Raw genomic sequence first — 14,435 nt, forward strand, 5'->3', positions numbered from 1 at the left:
ATGCCAGCAGTCACCGGGACCATACGCTGCTATGCTTTGCCACGCAATGATACCTGATTACTTGCTACATGCATGGCGTGGTAAAGTGTCCTACCATGGTGGGCGGAACAAGGCTGCCTTGCCCAGAAACCTTCTGCAAAGGCTTCTGGAGTACCTACAGGAGCGCTTCATCGAGATGTCCCTGGAGGATTTCCTCTCAATCCCCGGACATGTTAACAAACTTTTCTAAGTAACTATACTGTCTGCGACCGCATCCCAAGTCCTCAGGGCAAATCAATCATTAAAAAACGCTTGCTTAAAAAACAATGTTTGCTATTTACAAAGGTACACTCACCAGAGCTCCCTTCCATGGCGTCATTGTCTGGAATAGTTGCTTGTGAGGGCTGGGAGCAGGGTAATTCCGTCAGGGTGATACAAAGCTCCTGGCTGCTGGGGGTCACGGAGTGCTGTGTGCTCTCTGCTAGGTCTTCCTCCTCTTCTTCATCTTCCTCGTCTGCATAATCCTCAGACATGGCAGAGATTACAACCCCCACCTCGGAATCCACGGTCAGGGGTGGGGTACTTGTGGCGCAGCCCCCTAAAATTGCATGCAACTCAGCATAGAAGCGGCATGTTTTTCGACCTGCCCCGGACCTTCCGTTTGCTTCTTTGGTTTTCTGGTAGGCTTGTCTGAGCTCCTTAACTTTCACTCTGCACTGCACTGAGTCCCTGCTGTGGCCTTTATCCGTCATAGCCTTAGAAATTCTTTCAAATACTTTTTCATTTCGTCTTTTGGAACGCAGTTCTGTTAGCACTGAATCCTCTCCCCATATAGCGATCAGATCCAGAACCTCCCGTGCAGTCCATGCTGGGGCTCTTTTTCGATTCTCAGGAGACTGCATTGTTAACTGTGCTGATGAGCTGTGCGTGGTCACCTGTGATGATGAGCTCTCCACGCTGGGGAAGCAGGAAATGAATTTCAAAAGTTTGCGGGGCTTTTCCTGTCTACCTGGCCAGTGCATCCGAGTTGAGAATGCTGTCCAGAGCAGTCAGTGGTGCACTGTGGGATACCGCCCGGAGGCCAATACCGTCGATTTGCGGCCACACTAACCCTATTCCGATATGTTAATCCCGATATTAGCGCTATTCCTCTCGTCGGGGAGGAGTACAGAAACCGATTTAAAGAGCCATTAAAATCGATATAAGGTGCCTCCTAGTGTGGACGGTTGTGGCGTTAAATCGGTTTTACGCTCCTAAAACCGATTTAAACGCCTAGTGTAGACCAGGCCCTAGAAGGACAAACCCCTAACTCTGCAAAGAGGCTGGTTTCTATAACTAGCTTTCAAATGGGAGAGTAAGCTTGAGAAAGTTGCATACCCTAGTTACAGGCAGCTCACTTTGGACTTTGGCATTAAGAGGGACAATGCCAAGAGGGGGAAAAGGAAGGTGACCCAAACCCCAATTACAGGGCGGTCACACTTCCTTCACAAAAATCCTACTTCTTTTAAACAAGGGGAAAGAAGTCACAAACGTGAAAATGTCTGGAAATGAACAGGTCAGGGAGTCTCCCATTACCAAGGAATCCTCAATCCCATGCCAACACCCTTCCCGACTTACCTGTCTACCCCACCAGGAACATTACAACTTTGGACCCCCTACCCTTTTCCAAAACAGACACCCCTTACTTCTTACTGAGTCCTGTTAATAGGTTAGTTGCAGCCACGTGCAAGATCCAACACCACGACACATGTACCTACGCCACCAGATCACCAACACCTGTCATGAAGGAGAGCTCTTTCAATCACTTCAAACACAGTCCAAAAATATAACCTCAGTCTACCAGCCAAGAGACCAAAGGCCTGGTACTGGGACACCATGTACGGACCTCTCCCAGTCAAGAGAAGAAACACTACAACAACCAGCAGTATGTTTTATTCTGCGCAGGAAAGAAAGGGTCAAAGCTGAGGTTGGTGGGGCAGTGTTAATTGGGCAGAGCAAGAGGAAATGAGGAAGGATTACATGGAAGTGAGAGCAGAAAGGAGCCCCCCACCTCACCTGTTCATTTCCAGACCTGGGAACATTTGGATGCTTGGGTTTTTTTTGGCTTTTTTGAAAAAAATAGAGTGGAATTTCTCACGGCCTCCACCATCCCCTTACAGCCGCCCCGTCGCCACACCATGTTACATCGGACCCCGGGTTGAATTCAAGAGGTCACAAATACGATTTGACTGCAAATTTCAAAAAAGCCAAGGAGAAATCATTTTCAGGGCAGTTTACTAGGACTAAGAGAAAGAGAGACGCGCAACCCTTCTTAAAGGGGGGTCCCTCGGCCACAGGCACCTAAAAGCCCCACTGGTTTAAGAGGGAGAGGAAGAAGACCTTACACTCTGCTTACAGGGCGGTCCTTTTACCTGGCATGTCAAAGTGACCTGTGGCTAAAGCAGCATGGCAAAGCAGACCCAAACCCTCCTTACAGGGTGGTCCTTAAGCATGGGCCAAAGCCTAGAGTGGAGAAAAGGAGAGACCTCCATTCCCTCAGGAGAGGGTGGTCTCTCTTTGCCCAGCAAGTGCCAGCGGCCCAAGACAGGCTAGAAAGGGGAGACCTGACCTCTCCTTACAGGGAGAGGTCAACGGCACAGGGCATTTTAAAGGCTAGCTCCTAAAGTGCTGAAACCCACAGAGAGACCGCTACCTTTCTTAAAGGGGGGCCCCTAAGCCTTTGCTACCTTATGGACCCCTCAAGCCTTTTTGCTGGGAAGGGATGGACCTTGATCCCTGTTTACAGGGAGGTCCTTTTACCTGGCACCTCAACGGGGAGGATGCTTAAGTGGAAGTCACGAGTCCCCATTACAGGGAGGCCCGTGTGTGCAAGGTGCCTGTCCTTTTTCCGTGGCTTCTGCTTCCATTCTCTTTTCCTGCCGTTTCTTTGGTGCTTCTGTGTCTTCTTGTCCATTTTCTCTTTTGAGTTGCTAGAGAAAGAGCGAAAAGAGGAGAAGCAAGGTGAGGCGTGGGCTCCGTACACACGACTACCACATCAGTTCAGATCAAATGGACAAGGCCCCTCCTTGAAATTAGCCCAACTCCCAGTCTTCGTCACCAACCTGTGGCATGGAGCAGGAGACCTTGTAGTAGCAGCAGCAGCAGCAGAAGCCGGGGCAGTTGGATGCAGAGGTCGCTCGCTCGCTCGCTTTCGACTTGGTTGTGTGTGTGAGTAGGGCATGGTGACAGGACAGCTAGAAGGACAAACCCCTAACTCTGCAAAGAGGCTGGTTTCTATAACTAGCTTTCAAATGGGGGAGTAAGCTTGGGAAAGTTGCATACCCTAGTTACAGGGAGCTCACTTTGGACTTTGTCATTTAGAGGGCCAATGCCAAGAGGGGGAAAAGGAAGGTGACCCGAACCCCGATTACAGGGCGGTCACCCTTCCTTCACAAAAATCCTACTTCCTTTAAACAAGGGGAAAGAAGTCACAAACGTGAAAATTTCTGGCAATGTGTAAGTAACGTAGGAATCCTGCTGACTCTCCCATTGGCAATATAACCTCCAGCCTTCACCAATATGCTTCCGCTATAATTCTAGATGTGAATACCGTAACATTTACCTTTACCTTTTTTACAGGGATGATCATTCTTCTTTTAAAGCTTTGTTTTCCATTCCCTTTTACTGTACTTGATTTGGTTCTTTTATCTTCTTGGGCATTTTTGTTCTACAGATTGAGAGAGAGAGAGGCGAAGAGAAGTAAAATCTTTAGGTTTGAGCTCAATAGACAACATAATCCCAATGTAAATTCAGTCATCATAAGCTCCATTGTATTTTCCGCCCAGCACCTCCTGCCCAGTGAGCTCAAGCTGCCTCAGGGTTTTTCCCGCCCAGCGCCTCCAGCCCAGCCAGGGCAAGCCACCTCAGGGCTTTTCCGCCCAGTGCCTCCTGCGCAGTGAGCATCAGCCACCTGAGGGCTTTTCCTCCCAGTGCCTCCTGCCCAGCCAGTGCAAGTCGCCTCACAGCTTTTCCCGCCCAGCACCTCCCGCCAAGTCAGGGCGAGCCACCTGCGGGCTTTTCCCACCCAGTGTCACCTGCCCAATCAGTATGAGCCACCTCAGGGCTTTTCCCACCCAGTGCCTCCTGCCCCTCCTGCACCTCCTGCCCAGTCAGCGCAAAGTCCCTGAGGCTTCTCGCACCCGGTGCCTCCTCCCCAGTCAGAACAAGCTGCCTCAGGGCTTTTCCTGCCCAGTCAGCTTGAGCCACCTGAGTGCTTTCCCGCCCAGTGCCTCCTGCCCAGCCAGTGCGAGTCGCCTCAGAGCTTTTCCCGCCCAGCGCCTCCTGCCCAGTGAGCGTGAGGTGCCTGAGGCTTTTTCCACCCTGCACCTCCTGCCAAGTCAGCACGAGCCACCTGAGCGCTTTTCCCGCCTAGTGCCTCCTGCCCGATCAGCGCAAGCCGCCTCAGGGCTTTCCCTAACCAGTGCCCCCTGCCCAGTCAACACGAGGTGCTTGAGGTTTTGCCCAGCCAGTGCAAGCCGCCTCAAGCTTTTTCCCCGCTCAGTGCCTCATGCCCAGCAAGGGTGAGCGGCCTCAGGGCTCGTCCCGCCCAGTGCTTCCTGCCCAGCCAGCGTGAGCTACTTGAGGGCTTTCCCACCCAGTGCCTCCTGCCCAGTCAGCGTGAGGTGCCTGAGTGCCTTTCCCCACCCAGTGCCCCCTGCCCAGTCAACACAAGCTGCTTGAGGCTTTTTCCACCCAGCGGCTTGTGCCCAGTCAGAGCAAGCCACCTGAGGGCTTTTCTCACGCTGCACCTCCTGCTCAGTCAGCGCGAAGTGCCTGAGGCTTCTCGCATCCGGTGCCTCCTCCCCAGTCAGCATAAGCTGCCTCAGGGCTTTTCCTGCCCAGCCAGCATGAGCTATCTGAGTGCTTTCCCCCCCAGTGCCTCCTGCCCAGTCAGCGCAAGCCGTCTCAGGGGTTTTCCCCACCCAGTGCCCCCTGCCCAGTCAACACGAGGTGCTTGAGGTTTTTCCCATCCAGCACCTTGTGCCCAGTCAGCATGAGCCACCTCAGAGCTTTTTCCACCCAGCGCCTCCTGCCAAGTCAGCTTGAGCCACCTGAGGGCTTTCTTGTCCAGTGCCTCTTGCCCAGCCAGTGGAAGTTGTCTCAGGTCTTTTCCCGCCCAGGGCCTCCTGCCTAGCCAGTGAGAGTCACCTCAGGGCATTTCCCACCCAGCACTTCCTGCCCTGTCAGCGCGATCCACCTGAGCGCTTTTCCCTCCCAGTGCCTCCTGCCCAGCCAGTGCGAGTCGCCTCAGAGCTTTTCCCACCCAGGGCCTCCTGTACAGGGAGAGTGAGGTGCCTGAGGCTTTTCCCACCCTGTGCCCCCTGCCAAGTTAGCGCGAGCCACCTGAGCGCTTTTCCCGCCCAGTGCCTCCTGCTTAGCCAGCAGAGGCAGCTCCAGGCCCCAGCATGCCAAGCACGTGCTTGGGGAGGCGTGCTGCGGGGGGTGCTCTGCCAGTCACCGGGAGGGCGGCAATGGCTCCGGTGGACCTCCCGCAGGCGGGACCTCCTGGAGCTGCGGGACCAGCGGACCATCCGCAGACACGCTTGCGGGAGGTCCACCGGAGCCGTGGGACCGGCAGAGCGTCCTCCGCGGGGTGCTGCTGTGCTTGGGGCGGCGAAATGGCTAGAGCCGCCCCTGCTAGCCAGTGCAAGTCGCCTTGAGCTTTTTCCGCTCAGTGCCTCATGCCCAGCAAGGATGAACGGCCTCAGGGCTTGTCCTGCCCAGCACTTCCTGCCCAGCCAGCGTGAGCTACCTGAGGGCTTTCCCACCCAGTGCCTCCTGCCCAGCCAGTGCGAGTCGCCTTAGGGCTTTTCCCGCCCAGCACCTCCTGCCCAGTTAGCGGGATGTGCCTGAGCGCCTTTCCCCACCCAGTGCCTCCTGCCCAGTCAACACGAGGTGCTTGAGGTTTTTCCCACCCAGCGCCTCGTGCCCAGTCAGCACGAGTCACCTCAGGGCTTTTCCCGCCCTGCACGTCCTGCTCAGTCAGCGTAAGGTGCCTGAGGCTTTTTCCACCCAGCGCCTCCTGCCCTGTTAGCGCAAGCTGCCTCAGGGCTTTTCCCACCCAGCCAGCATGAGCCACCTGAGGGCTTTTCTGCCCAGAGCCTCCTGCCCAGTCAGCATGAGCCACCCGAGGGCTTTTCCCACCTAGCGCCTCCTGCCCAGCAGCATGAGCTGCCTCAGAGCTTCTTCAGCCCAGCCAGTGCGAGTCACCTCAGGGCGTTCCCCGCCCAGCGCTTCCTGCCCAGCCATTGCAAGTTACCTCAGGGTTTTTCCTGTCCAGCACTTCCTGCCCAGTCAGCGCGAGCCGCCTGAGGGCTTTTCCCACCCAGTGCCTCCTGCCCAGTCAGCGCAAGCCACCTGAGGGCTTACCCCCCAGTGTCTGCTGCCCAGCAAGAGCGAGCCTCCACAGTGTTTCCCGCCCAGCACCTCCTGCCCGGTCAGCGTGAGTGTCCTGAGGGCTTTCCCGCCCAGCTCAGGAATGCCTCCACACCCCTTCCATCTTCATCCAGCACTCGTCACAGACCCCGCCCCCAAATCTGAGACAGCCCCTCACTGCACACTGTTCTCAGCATCAGAACCCCACTCACTGTTATCCCCAGCTCCTCCCAACACCCCATCGCAGTCCCAGGATCCCACCACAATAGCAGTCCCCTCAGTCTCACAACCCTCTTCATCATACTCCACCACTCACGTCAGTAAGAGAGACCCTAAACAACCATGACCAGAGCCACCAGCATCTATTTAAGGAAAGTAGAAAAACAACTGGTTCTAGTACAGCCACTCTCATCTCAACCCACACCTCCTCTCACTGGGCACTCACTCCCAGCCAAAGAGCCCGCTATCTCTCCTCCATGGCTTAAGAGTTGCCACAAACTACATTCCCCACTAAGTCACAACCCACTCCCACCACCTCAGCTTAGTCCCTAACACCAAGAACCTCACAGACATACCATTTAGTAGAAGCTGTTAAACACCTAAGACATGCAGAGCAACATCTTTACTTTGCGACCTGTCCGGAACAGGAGCCTCTCCATGAGCCTCCTCCCAGGCAGGCAGCGTGAGCCGCCTCCTGCCTAGTCAGCACGAGCCACCTCCTGCCCTCCCCACCCGACGCTTCCCGCCCTTCCCACCCAGCACCTCCTGCCCAATCACCACAGGCCACCTCCTGCCCTGCCCACCCGATGCCTCCCGCCCTTTCCTCCCAGCACCTCCTGCCCAGTCAGGACAGGCCGCCTCCTGCCCTCCCCACCCGATGCTTCCCACCCTTCCCACCCAGCACCTCCTGCCCAGTCAGCACAGGCCGCCTCCTGCCCTGCCCACCCGACGCCTCCTGCCCAGTCAGCACTGGCCAGCTCCTGCCCTTCCCACCCAGCGCCTCCTGCCCAGTCAGCACAGGCCAGCTCCTGCCCAATCAGCACAACCTGCCTCTTGCCCAGTCAGCGCGAGGTGCCTGAGGCTTTTCCCGCCCAGCACCTCCTGCCCAGTCAGCGCAAACCGCCTTCCTGTCTGGCGCCTCCTACCCAATCAGTGCGAGTCGCCTCAGTGGTTTTTCTGCCTGGCCTCTCCTGCCCAATCAACGCAAGGTGTCTCAGGGCTGCCTGCACAACCCCTGCTCCTCAGCCAGAGTTTCACCACAGATTGCCTCTCAAATCTGAGTCAGCCCTTCATAGCACCTTATCTCTGCCCTAGGATGTCCCCATGCTAGAACCCCCTGGCTCAATCCCTCCCTCGCATTATAGGGACAGTCCCAATATTTGCAGCTTTGTCTTATATAGGTGCCTATTACCCACCTCCCCCTGTCCCAATTGTTCACACTTGCTGTTTGCTCACCCTATCGCCTACTCTCTGCACCCCCTTAGACATAGAGATCCTGATCACCATGAGAAGGAACCACCACCAACCTCAGAACCTCCCAGGACCAGCTAGTTTGGTCACAACCAATGGTCCAAGCAACTCAAGAGCACTCTGCTCAGCCCCATGTCCCCTAATTTGGAGCGGGGTAAACGTGCTTCACAAATGACTTAGTCAGCTCCCCCTTCTGGCTTGGAAACTGCACAGGCCACACCCTGGAGGAAGGGCACAGCCCTAGTTCTGCCCCTTCCCCATTCAGGTCAGAGGTCGTGAGGACTTTGCATGTGCTGCAGAGTAATTGCCCTGGGACTGCATGGGAGTAGAAACACAAGAGCCCAGGACAGGGCAGTCACAGGCTACAGCCAGAGAAGTTTTGCTCCCTTATTTCTTTGCATAGTTTACATTATTAAGAAAATGTTTCTATTGAAGCCAGTCTATTCCTTTCTGCTGATTAGCTTTCTATTGCTAAAGACCACTCTGGTGCTGTCATTATTATTTATTTCTTATTTATATTTATTTATTTATTTTGTGGAAGCTCCTAAGAGCAGGGCCTTCACACATACATACAGTCACACCAAAAAGACAGCTCCAAAGCTTTTATCATCTAAATAAATTTGTTCTTTAAACATTTTTCCCTCTATTTTAAATAATTATCTCCTTGAGGCAAACATCTTCCTATATGTTTACAAGATACTGTGCACAAAAGGAAAGACTGTAGACCATATGCCTCGCTACCAGCTACAAAGCATTGGAAAGAGCCAAAAAATAGTATTAGGAACCTGCACCTGCACTGATTTTAATTATTTTAACCTGCAATTGAGCTAGATTGTTTTTCTCTTTCCAATTTAAGCATAAATCAAATATTAGATGGGAAATAAAAGATGTCTGTTCACTCCCATATTCCCATATGGTTAAAAGTTAACAAAATCCTCTAAGAGGGTGTGAAATATAGCTCCTAAATTGCATAATAGAATAAAAAGATCTATATGTCATGTAGACATGAATTTGACTTACTACTACTTGTTATTGTGTAATAGATAGCATCACTTATTGGATTACAGTATAAATGTCTCTCCAGGATTCTGTATCAAATGACTGGCTTTGCATTTGCAGTGGACTCTTGGTTTAGGTTTCAATTTCAAATTTCAGGTATATTTGCTTTTCTTTCAGCGCTGTTAGGATCAGTCTCATGACAGGTTCATAGCAGCTACTTTTTTCTTAAAATGCCCCAGCATGGCAGTGTGTGTTGGAGGCACTATCTTTTGGATGAGACAAGAGGAAGGCCAAGAATGTTATATAGCTGTTCACTATTTACCCATCTTAATCTTGTGCAAAGAAAACCTTGGTCATCAGCAGATTGCTTTCAGCTAGCTAAGGATAGCACTGAAACATAGCACTGAAAAGAAAGTGCCAATTGTCAAGGAATGTAACAGAAATAACTGTATGATGTTAGAGCAGAAACAATTGGTTGAGAATTATCCACATAACCTACTGGTGGCTTCTTAAAAGGGGTGGGAAGGCTTTTGAAATACCCAGTAGCATGTTATGAAGAGCTGTGAATTATAAAGCAGAGCTGTAGTGTAAGGCATTTAAAGACACATTCAATGAGCAGGCTGCCAGTTCCTGCCTGAAGCATTCAGAATGATTCCATTATCCCATACTCTGAACCCCCACCTTTACGAATAATCCTGTCCTTTCCTGGCTGCCTTGATTAGTCACTGGGCTTGTGCTGCCCCATTTCCTGGTGTTCTTTCCTTTCACATATGAGCTTGAATGAAAGAAAACAGCAGGGCCATCCAGATTTTGGTTCCTGATCTTAACTTGGCCTTTGAAAAGCTGGCTAAAAATAAAACAGCTGGCTAAAAATAGGACAAAAACCAGACTGCCACCCATTGGGGTGTGGGAACCTGAAAAGTTTTTCATTGGTAATGGCAGTCAGGACCAAATTAGATGTAACCTATTTGTTTTCACAACACATTTATTTTAAAACTCCTTATTTATTCATAAGCATTTCTATGACATTCATCACCTTGGTATCTCTGCTGATAGTTTCTTTTCTGTTTTAAAATCTAGGGTACGTCTACACTACGGGACTATTCCGAATTTGCATAAACCGGTTTTGTAAAACAGATTTTATAAAATCGAGTGTGCGTGGCCACACTAAACACATTAAATCGGTGGTGTTCCGAGGCTAGCGTCGATTTCTGGAGCATTGCACTGTGGGTAGCTACTCCGTGGCTATCCCATAGTTCCCGCAGCCTCCCCGCCTTTGAATTTCCGGGTTGAGAAATTCATTGTGTGGTTCTGGGTAAATGTCGTCAGTCACTCCTTCCGCTGGGAAAGCAACGGCAGACAAGCATTTCATGCCTTTTTTCCCTGGATTGCCCTGGCAGATGCCATAGCATGGCAATCATGGAGCCTGTGTAGCCTTTTGTGACTGTCACCGTATGTGGACTAGATGCCGCTCACAGAGGCGATTCAGCAGCGCTACACAGCAGCATGCTTTTGCTTTTGCATGATAGCAGGGATGGTTATCAGCCATATTGCACCATCTACCATACCATAAATTGGTAATAAGATGATTGTGGCTACCAGTCCTTTTGCACTGTTCCATTTGCTGCTGTCATAAGTGCCCCTGGCTGCTCTTAGACAGGAATGACTCCTGAGTCAATCCCTCCTTTTGGTATCTAAAAATAGAATCAGTCCTGCCTAGAATATGGGCAAGTCCCTAGAATATGGGCAAGTCCCTAGTCCTGCCTAGAATATGGGCAAGTGTACTAGAGAACCACTGTATCAGAGAACCAGAGAGCACAGCTGCTCTGTGTCAGATCCTGCAGAAATTATGAGCTGTATTCTATTCACAGGGGGTGCTCCTGCAACAACCCCACCTGTTGATTCCGTTCTTCCCTCAGCCTTCCTGGGCTACCATAGCATTGTCCCCACTTGTGTGATGAAGTAATAAAGAATGCAGGAATAAGACACAGTGATTTGTTAGTGAGATATGAGTGGAAGGCAGCCTCCAGCTGCTATGATAGTCCAGACAGGACAGTAAGGAGTGTGTAGGAGAGGAGCCCAGCATCCCTCTGCTAGTTCAGGGCACTTGAATCTTTTCTTTACACATGAAGGGTGGGGGCTGATGGAGCTCAGCCCCCTGTTTCTATGACGATGATGGTTATCAGCCATACTGCACCATCTACCATGAAAAATTAGGACCAGGCACCCTTGATCGACCTAACAGATGCTGGTCATCATGGTTACCAGTCCTTTTGCACTGCCCCTTTGCCAATAGGCTGATGATGAGGACGGGTACCAGTCTTATTGCACCATCAGCCACCCATGGCGGGCGAAGCAAGGATGTTGGTGTTGAGTGCTGCAGCATCGGGTCTATCTGCAGCATTCAGTAAAGATAGGGTGACATGTTAGAGTCAAGAGAGGATTGTTTTCCTTTCACTTCTGGGGTGGGTAGGGGTGTGTAAATTGCCGAGCTATGCCCTGACCCACCGCAGACACTGTGTTTGACCCTAGAAGCATTTGGAGCTCAGCCAAGAATGCAAATACTTTCGGAGACTGCAGGAACTGTGGGATAGCTTGAGTCCTCCAGTCCATGAGCGTCCATTTGATTCTTGGGCTTTTGTCACGCAGCAGTGCGCTGAGCCCCTGCTATGGCGGCTGTCTGGAGATTTTTTAAAAATGATTTTGAATTTCGTCTTCTGTGCTGATAGAACAGATTTGCCTGCCCTCACATCCGCATGGTCCATGCGGAGCTCTTTCTTTATTTTGATTTTTAACTGCATCGCCAGATCGGAGCTCCACGCTGGGCAAACAGGAAATATTCAAAAGTTCGCGGGCTTTTCCTGTCTACCTGGCCACTGCATCCGAGCTCAGATTGCTGTCCAGAGCGGTCAGTGGTGCACTGTGGGATAGCTCCCGGAGGCCAATACCGTCGATCAGCGTCCACACTAACCATAATCCGATATGTTAATACCGATCGTTAATGAGGAGTACAGAAACCGGTTTAAAGAGCCATTAAAATCGATATATGGTGCCTCCTAGTGTAGACCAGGCCCTAGATTTGGGAATGTATGTTTTATGTGGGCCTGGTGCAAACAGCAAATTCAGCAACCACCCCAGGAGAGGAACAAAGGAAAAAATAATCACTTAATAAAGAGGGATCTTTAGTTTCAATCAAAAGCACAGCCTTACTTTAGAATAGTTTAGAAAAAAAGGTTCCCTTCAGTGCTACCACCAGTTCATCTGAACTGCTCTTAAGAAGTATCGGGACCTAGTCTAGACAAAGGTTCTGTCAGCATCTGACATTTTTACCACTATGTCAATTCAACCTGCAGTTTTAAATTGTCATGATAGCAAAAAATGGTCAAAGCTGGTGGAGTCTCATCCAACTAAAGGTCTCACTGCCCAGCATAGAGACGAGAATTTTGTTCTAAAATTCCTCTGTGCAGACACTACCTAATGATCAAACAAAATCACGTTAAGAACTGTAGCAGGAGATTTTTAAGTAATTGTTTTAGGGTTGCTGCTTATTGGAGGGGAGTGTTTGGCGCAAATCACATTGCTTAAAGAGGAAATTAGATTCCCCATACTTTCATCTCTGGGTTTGTCTATATTACTAAGTTTTATTGTGGTCAAACAGTTGTGTTTATTGAGTTAGCTGACAAACAATGAACACAATTTGCCACTGTTTACACCAATCGGCCAGTAATATTTGGCATCTTGGCAGCTAATTTGACTCTTCGCAGTCATATTTGAATACAGTAAGATTCTGTAATGTGAACAAGCAGTTGGGAGGGGGAGTGTATGAGAAAGAGCACATAAGTGTGATTGTTTCTTTCCCTTTTGTCCTTTCCCATGTTTATTAAATTAATTCAAGGGGTGAGCTTTCCACCTTCATGACCACTTCCATTTAAAGTGACTTTATTACAGTTTTATAGGCTTATGTATTAACATTATTTTCTTCCTTCTCGCTCATCAATATATGGTTGTTTAAAAAGTACCAAAATGATGGAAACACACACAGTCTTTCTGAAAACAAATAGTTTGTATACACAAGGTAAAGGTTAACAGTTCAGTGATGAAGGCTCACTCACATGGACTGTGATTTTGTCCAAATATTTAAGGGTAATTTGATTTAATTGTGAATGATGCAATAGACATATGGCAAGGAAGTTATCTGCCAGGAAACATGTTTTCTGTAAGTATTTTAGCAGAACCATCAATACATTCAGCAGCCAGGTGGTGTACAATGATTTTGCACCCATCATTTCCACACCTTAAAAAGAAGTCAGTGTTTTGGACAGACTAGATCCCTGCATTCCTGCCATAATTCCAAGACACAAGAGCTACCGACCCAAGAAAACTGAACAAACTTGTATAAGAAACCTTGTCTGAATCATCACACAGTACATTCAACTAGTCACTTTCATCCAGTAATTTCAAAGCACTTTAAAAATGTAATCCAGAATTTCTCAACTGCCATGTGAAGCTGGTATGCGTACCCCCATTTTATAGACTAAGAAACAGACACACATCGAGATGAAGTGACTTTCTCTGTGCCACACAGCATGTCAGGAATCAGGCTGGAAAAAGATTTCAGGAGTCATAGCTCCCACTATTACTGCCAAACCCACTGCCTCTTAAACAAACAAATACAACATATGATTCGTGGTTCTGCAAATTACATGCAAAAAATCCTTTATGTCCATAGCATTCGGACCTGATCTTTAAAAGTGTTACAGATATGCCAACCTCTATCCTAAAGAGAAGACACAAGAAATAGCAAAGGAAAAAGCTGGGAGTCTGATGAACTTTCTTTTGTTAATATGTCCCTAGGAATTGCAGGTGCTTAGCCCCTCTCAATATCAGACCCATCTATTCCCCTAAGTAAAGCTTTAGAGATGCACTCATGACAATAGGCCAGATTTCAGGGTATCAACTCACCGGTGCAAAAGGACACATGGGACCAAATCCTGAGAGCAGGGGCGGCTCCAGACATCAGCACCCCAAGCGCATCCCTGGGGCGGCAAGCCGTGGGGGGCGCTCTGCCGGTCGCCGCGAGGGCGGCAGGCAGGCTGCCTGCGGAGGGTCCGCTGGTCCTGCGGCGTGCCTGCGGGAGGTCTGCCGAAGCCGCGGGACCAGCGGACCCTCCGCAGGCAAGACGCCGAAGGCAGCCTGCCTGCCGTGCTTGGGGCAGCAAAATCCCTAGAGCCGTCCCTGCCTGAGAGGTGCTGAACTCCTATTGACACTAATGGGAGTTGGAAGTGTTCAGCAGCTCTCAGCATTAGGCCCATGAGGAGCATATAATTGCTGTTCATCTTAAGAAGGGGCCTGCCTGATTTCTAAAGCAGAGGTTCTGCCTACCCTCCAAACCTTGTGATGTTTATCCACCACTTACTTTCAAAAGGAACATCCTCCAGGGAATGTCTACCTAAACTGCAGCTAAAAGCGTGCCTCTCAGCTCAGGTAGACAGACACCACGTGCTAGCTCTGCTTGACCTAGTGCACTAAAAACAACAACAACAAGAACAGGAGTACTTGTGGCACCTTAGAGA

General features: G+C 50.2%; 1 protein-coding gene across 18 annotated transcripts in view; it reads right to left on the reverse strand.

Moving 5' to 3' along the window:
* CD34 (CD34 molecule) overlaps positions 1-14,435 on the reverse strand; it is a 103,345-nt gene that overhangs the window by 35,843 nt on the left and 53,067 nt on the right. For 10 of the 18 annotated variants that reach the window (XM_039536750.1, XM_039536754.1, XM_039536749.1 and 7 more), the window contains 2 exons: positions 3,587-3,685; positions 2,779-2,948 (listed from right to left, as the gene is read on the reverse strand). In XM_039536750.1, coding sequence (XP_039392684.1) covers positions 2,779-2,932 — 154 coding nt within the window. In that variant the 5' untranslated portion in view covers positions 2,933-2,948; positions 3,587-3,685. Of the gene's footprint in view, positions 1-1,664; positions 2,949-3,080; positions 3,455-3,580; positions 3,686-14,435 lie in introns of those variants that run through there. The other 8 variants (XM_039536751.1, XM_039536752.1, XM_039536757.1 and 5 more) reach the window with 5 other exon arrangements.

This window comes from Mauremys reevesii, linkage group 4 (genome assembly GCF_016161935.1).
Source record: "Mauremys reevesii isolate NIE-2019 linkage group 4, ASM1616193v1, whole genome shotgun sequence".
In the NCBI taxonomy this organism is placed as follows: Eukaryota; Metazoa; Chordata; order Testudines; family Geoemydidae; genus Mauremys; species Mauremys reevesii.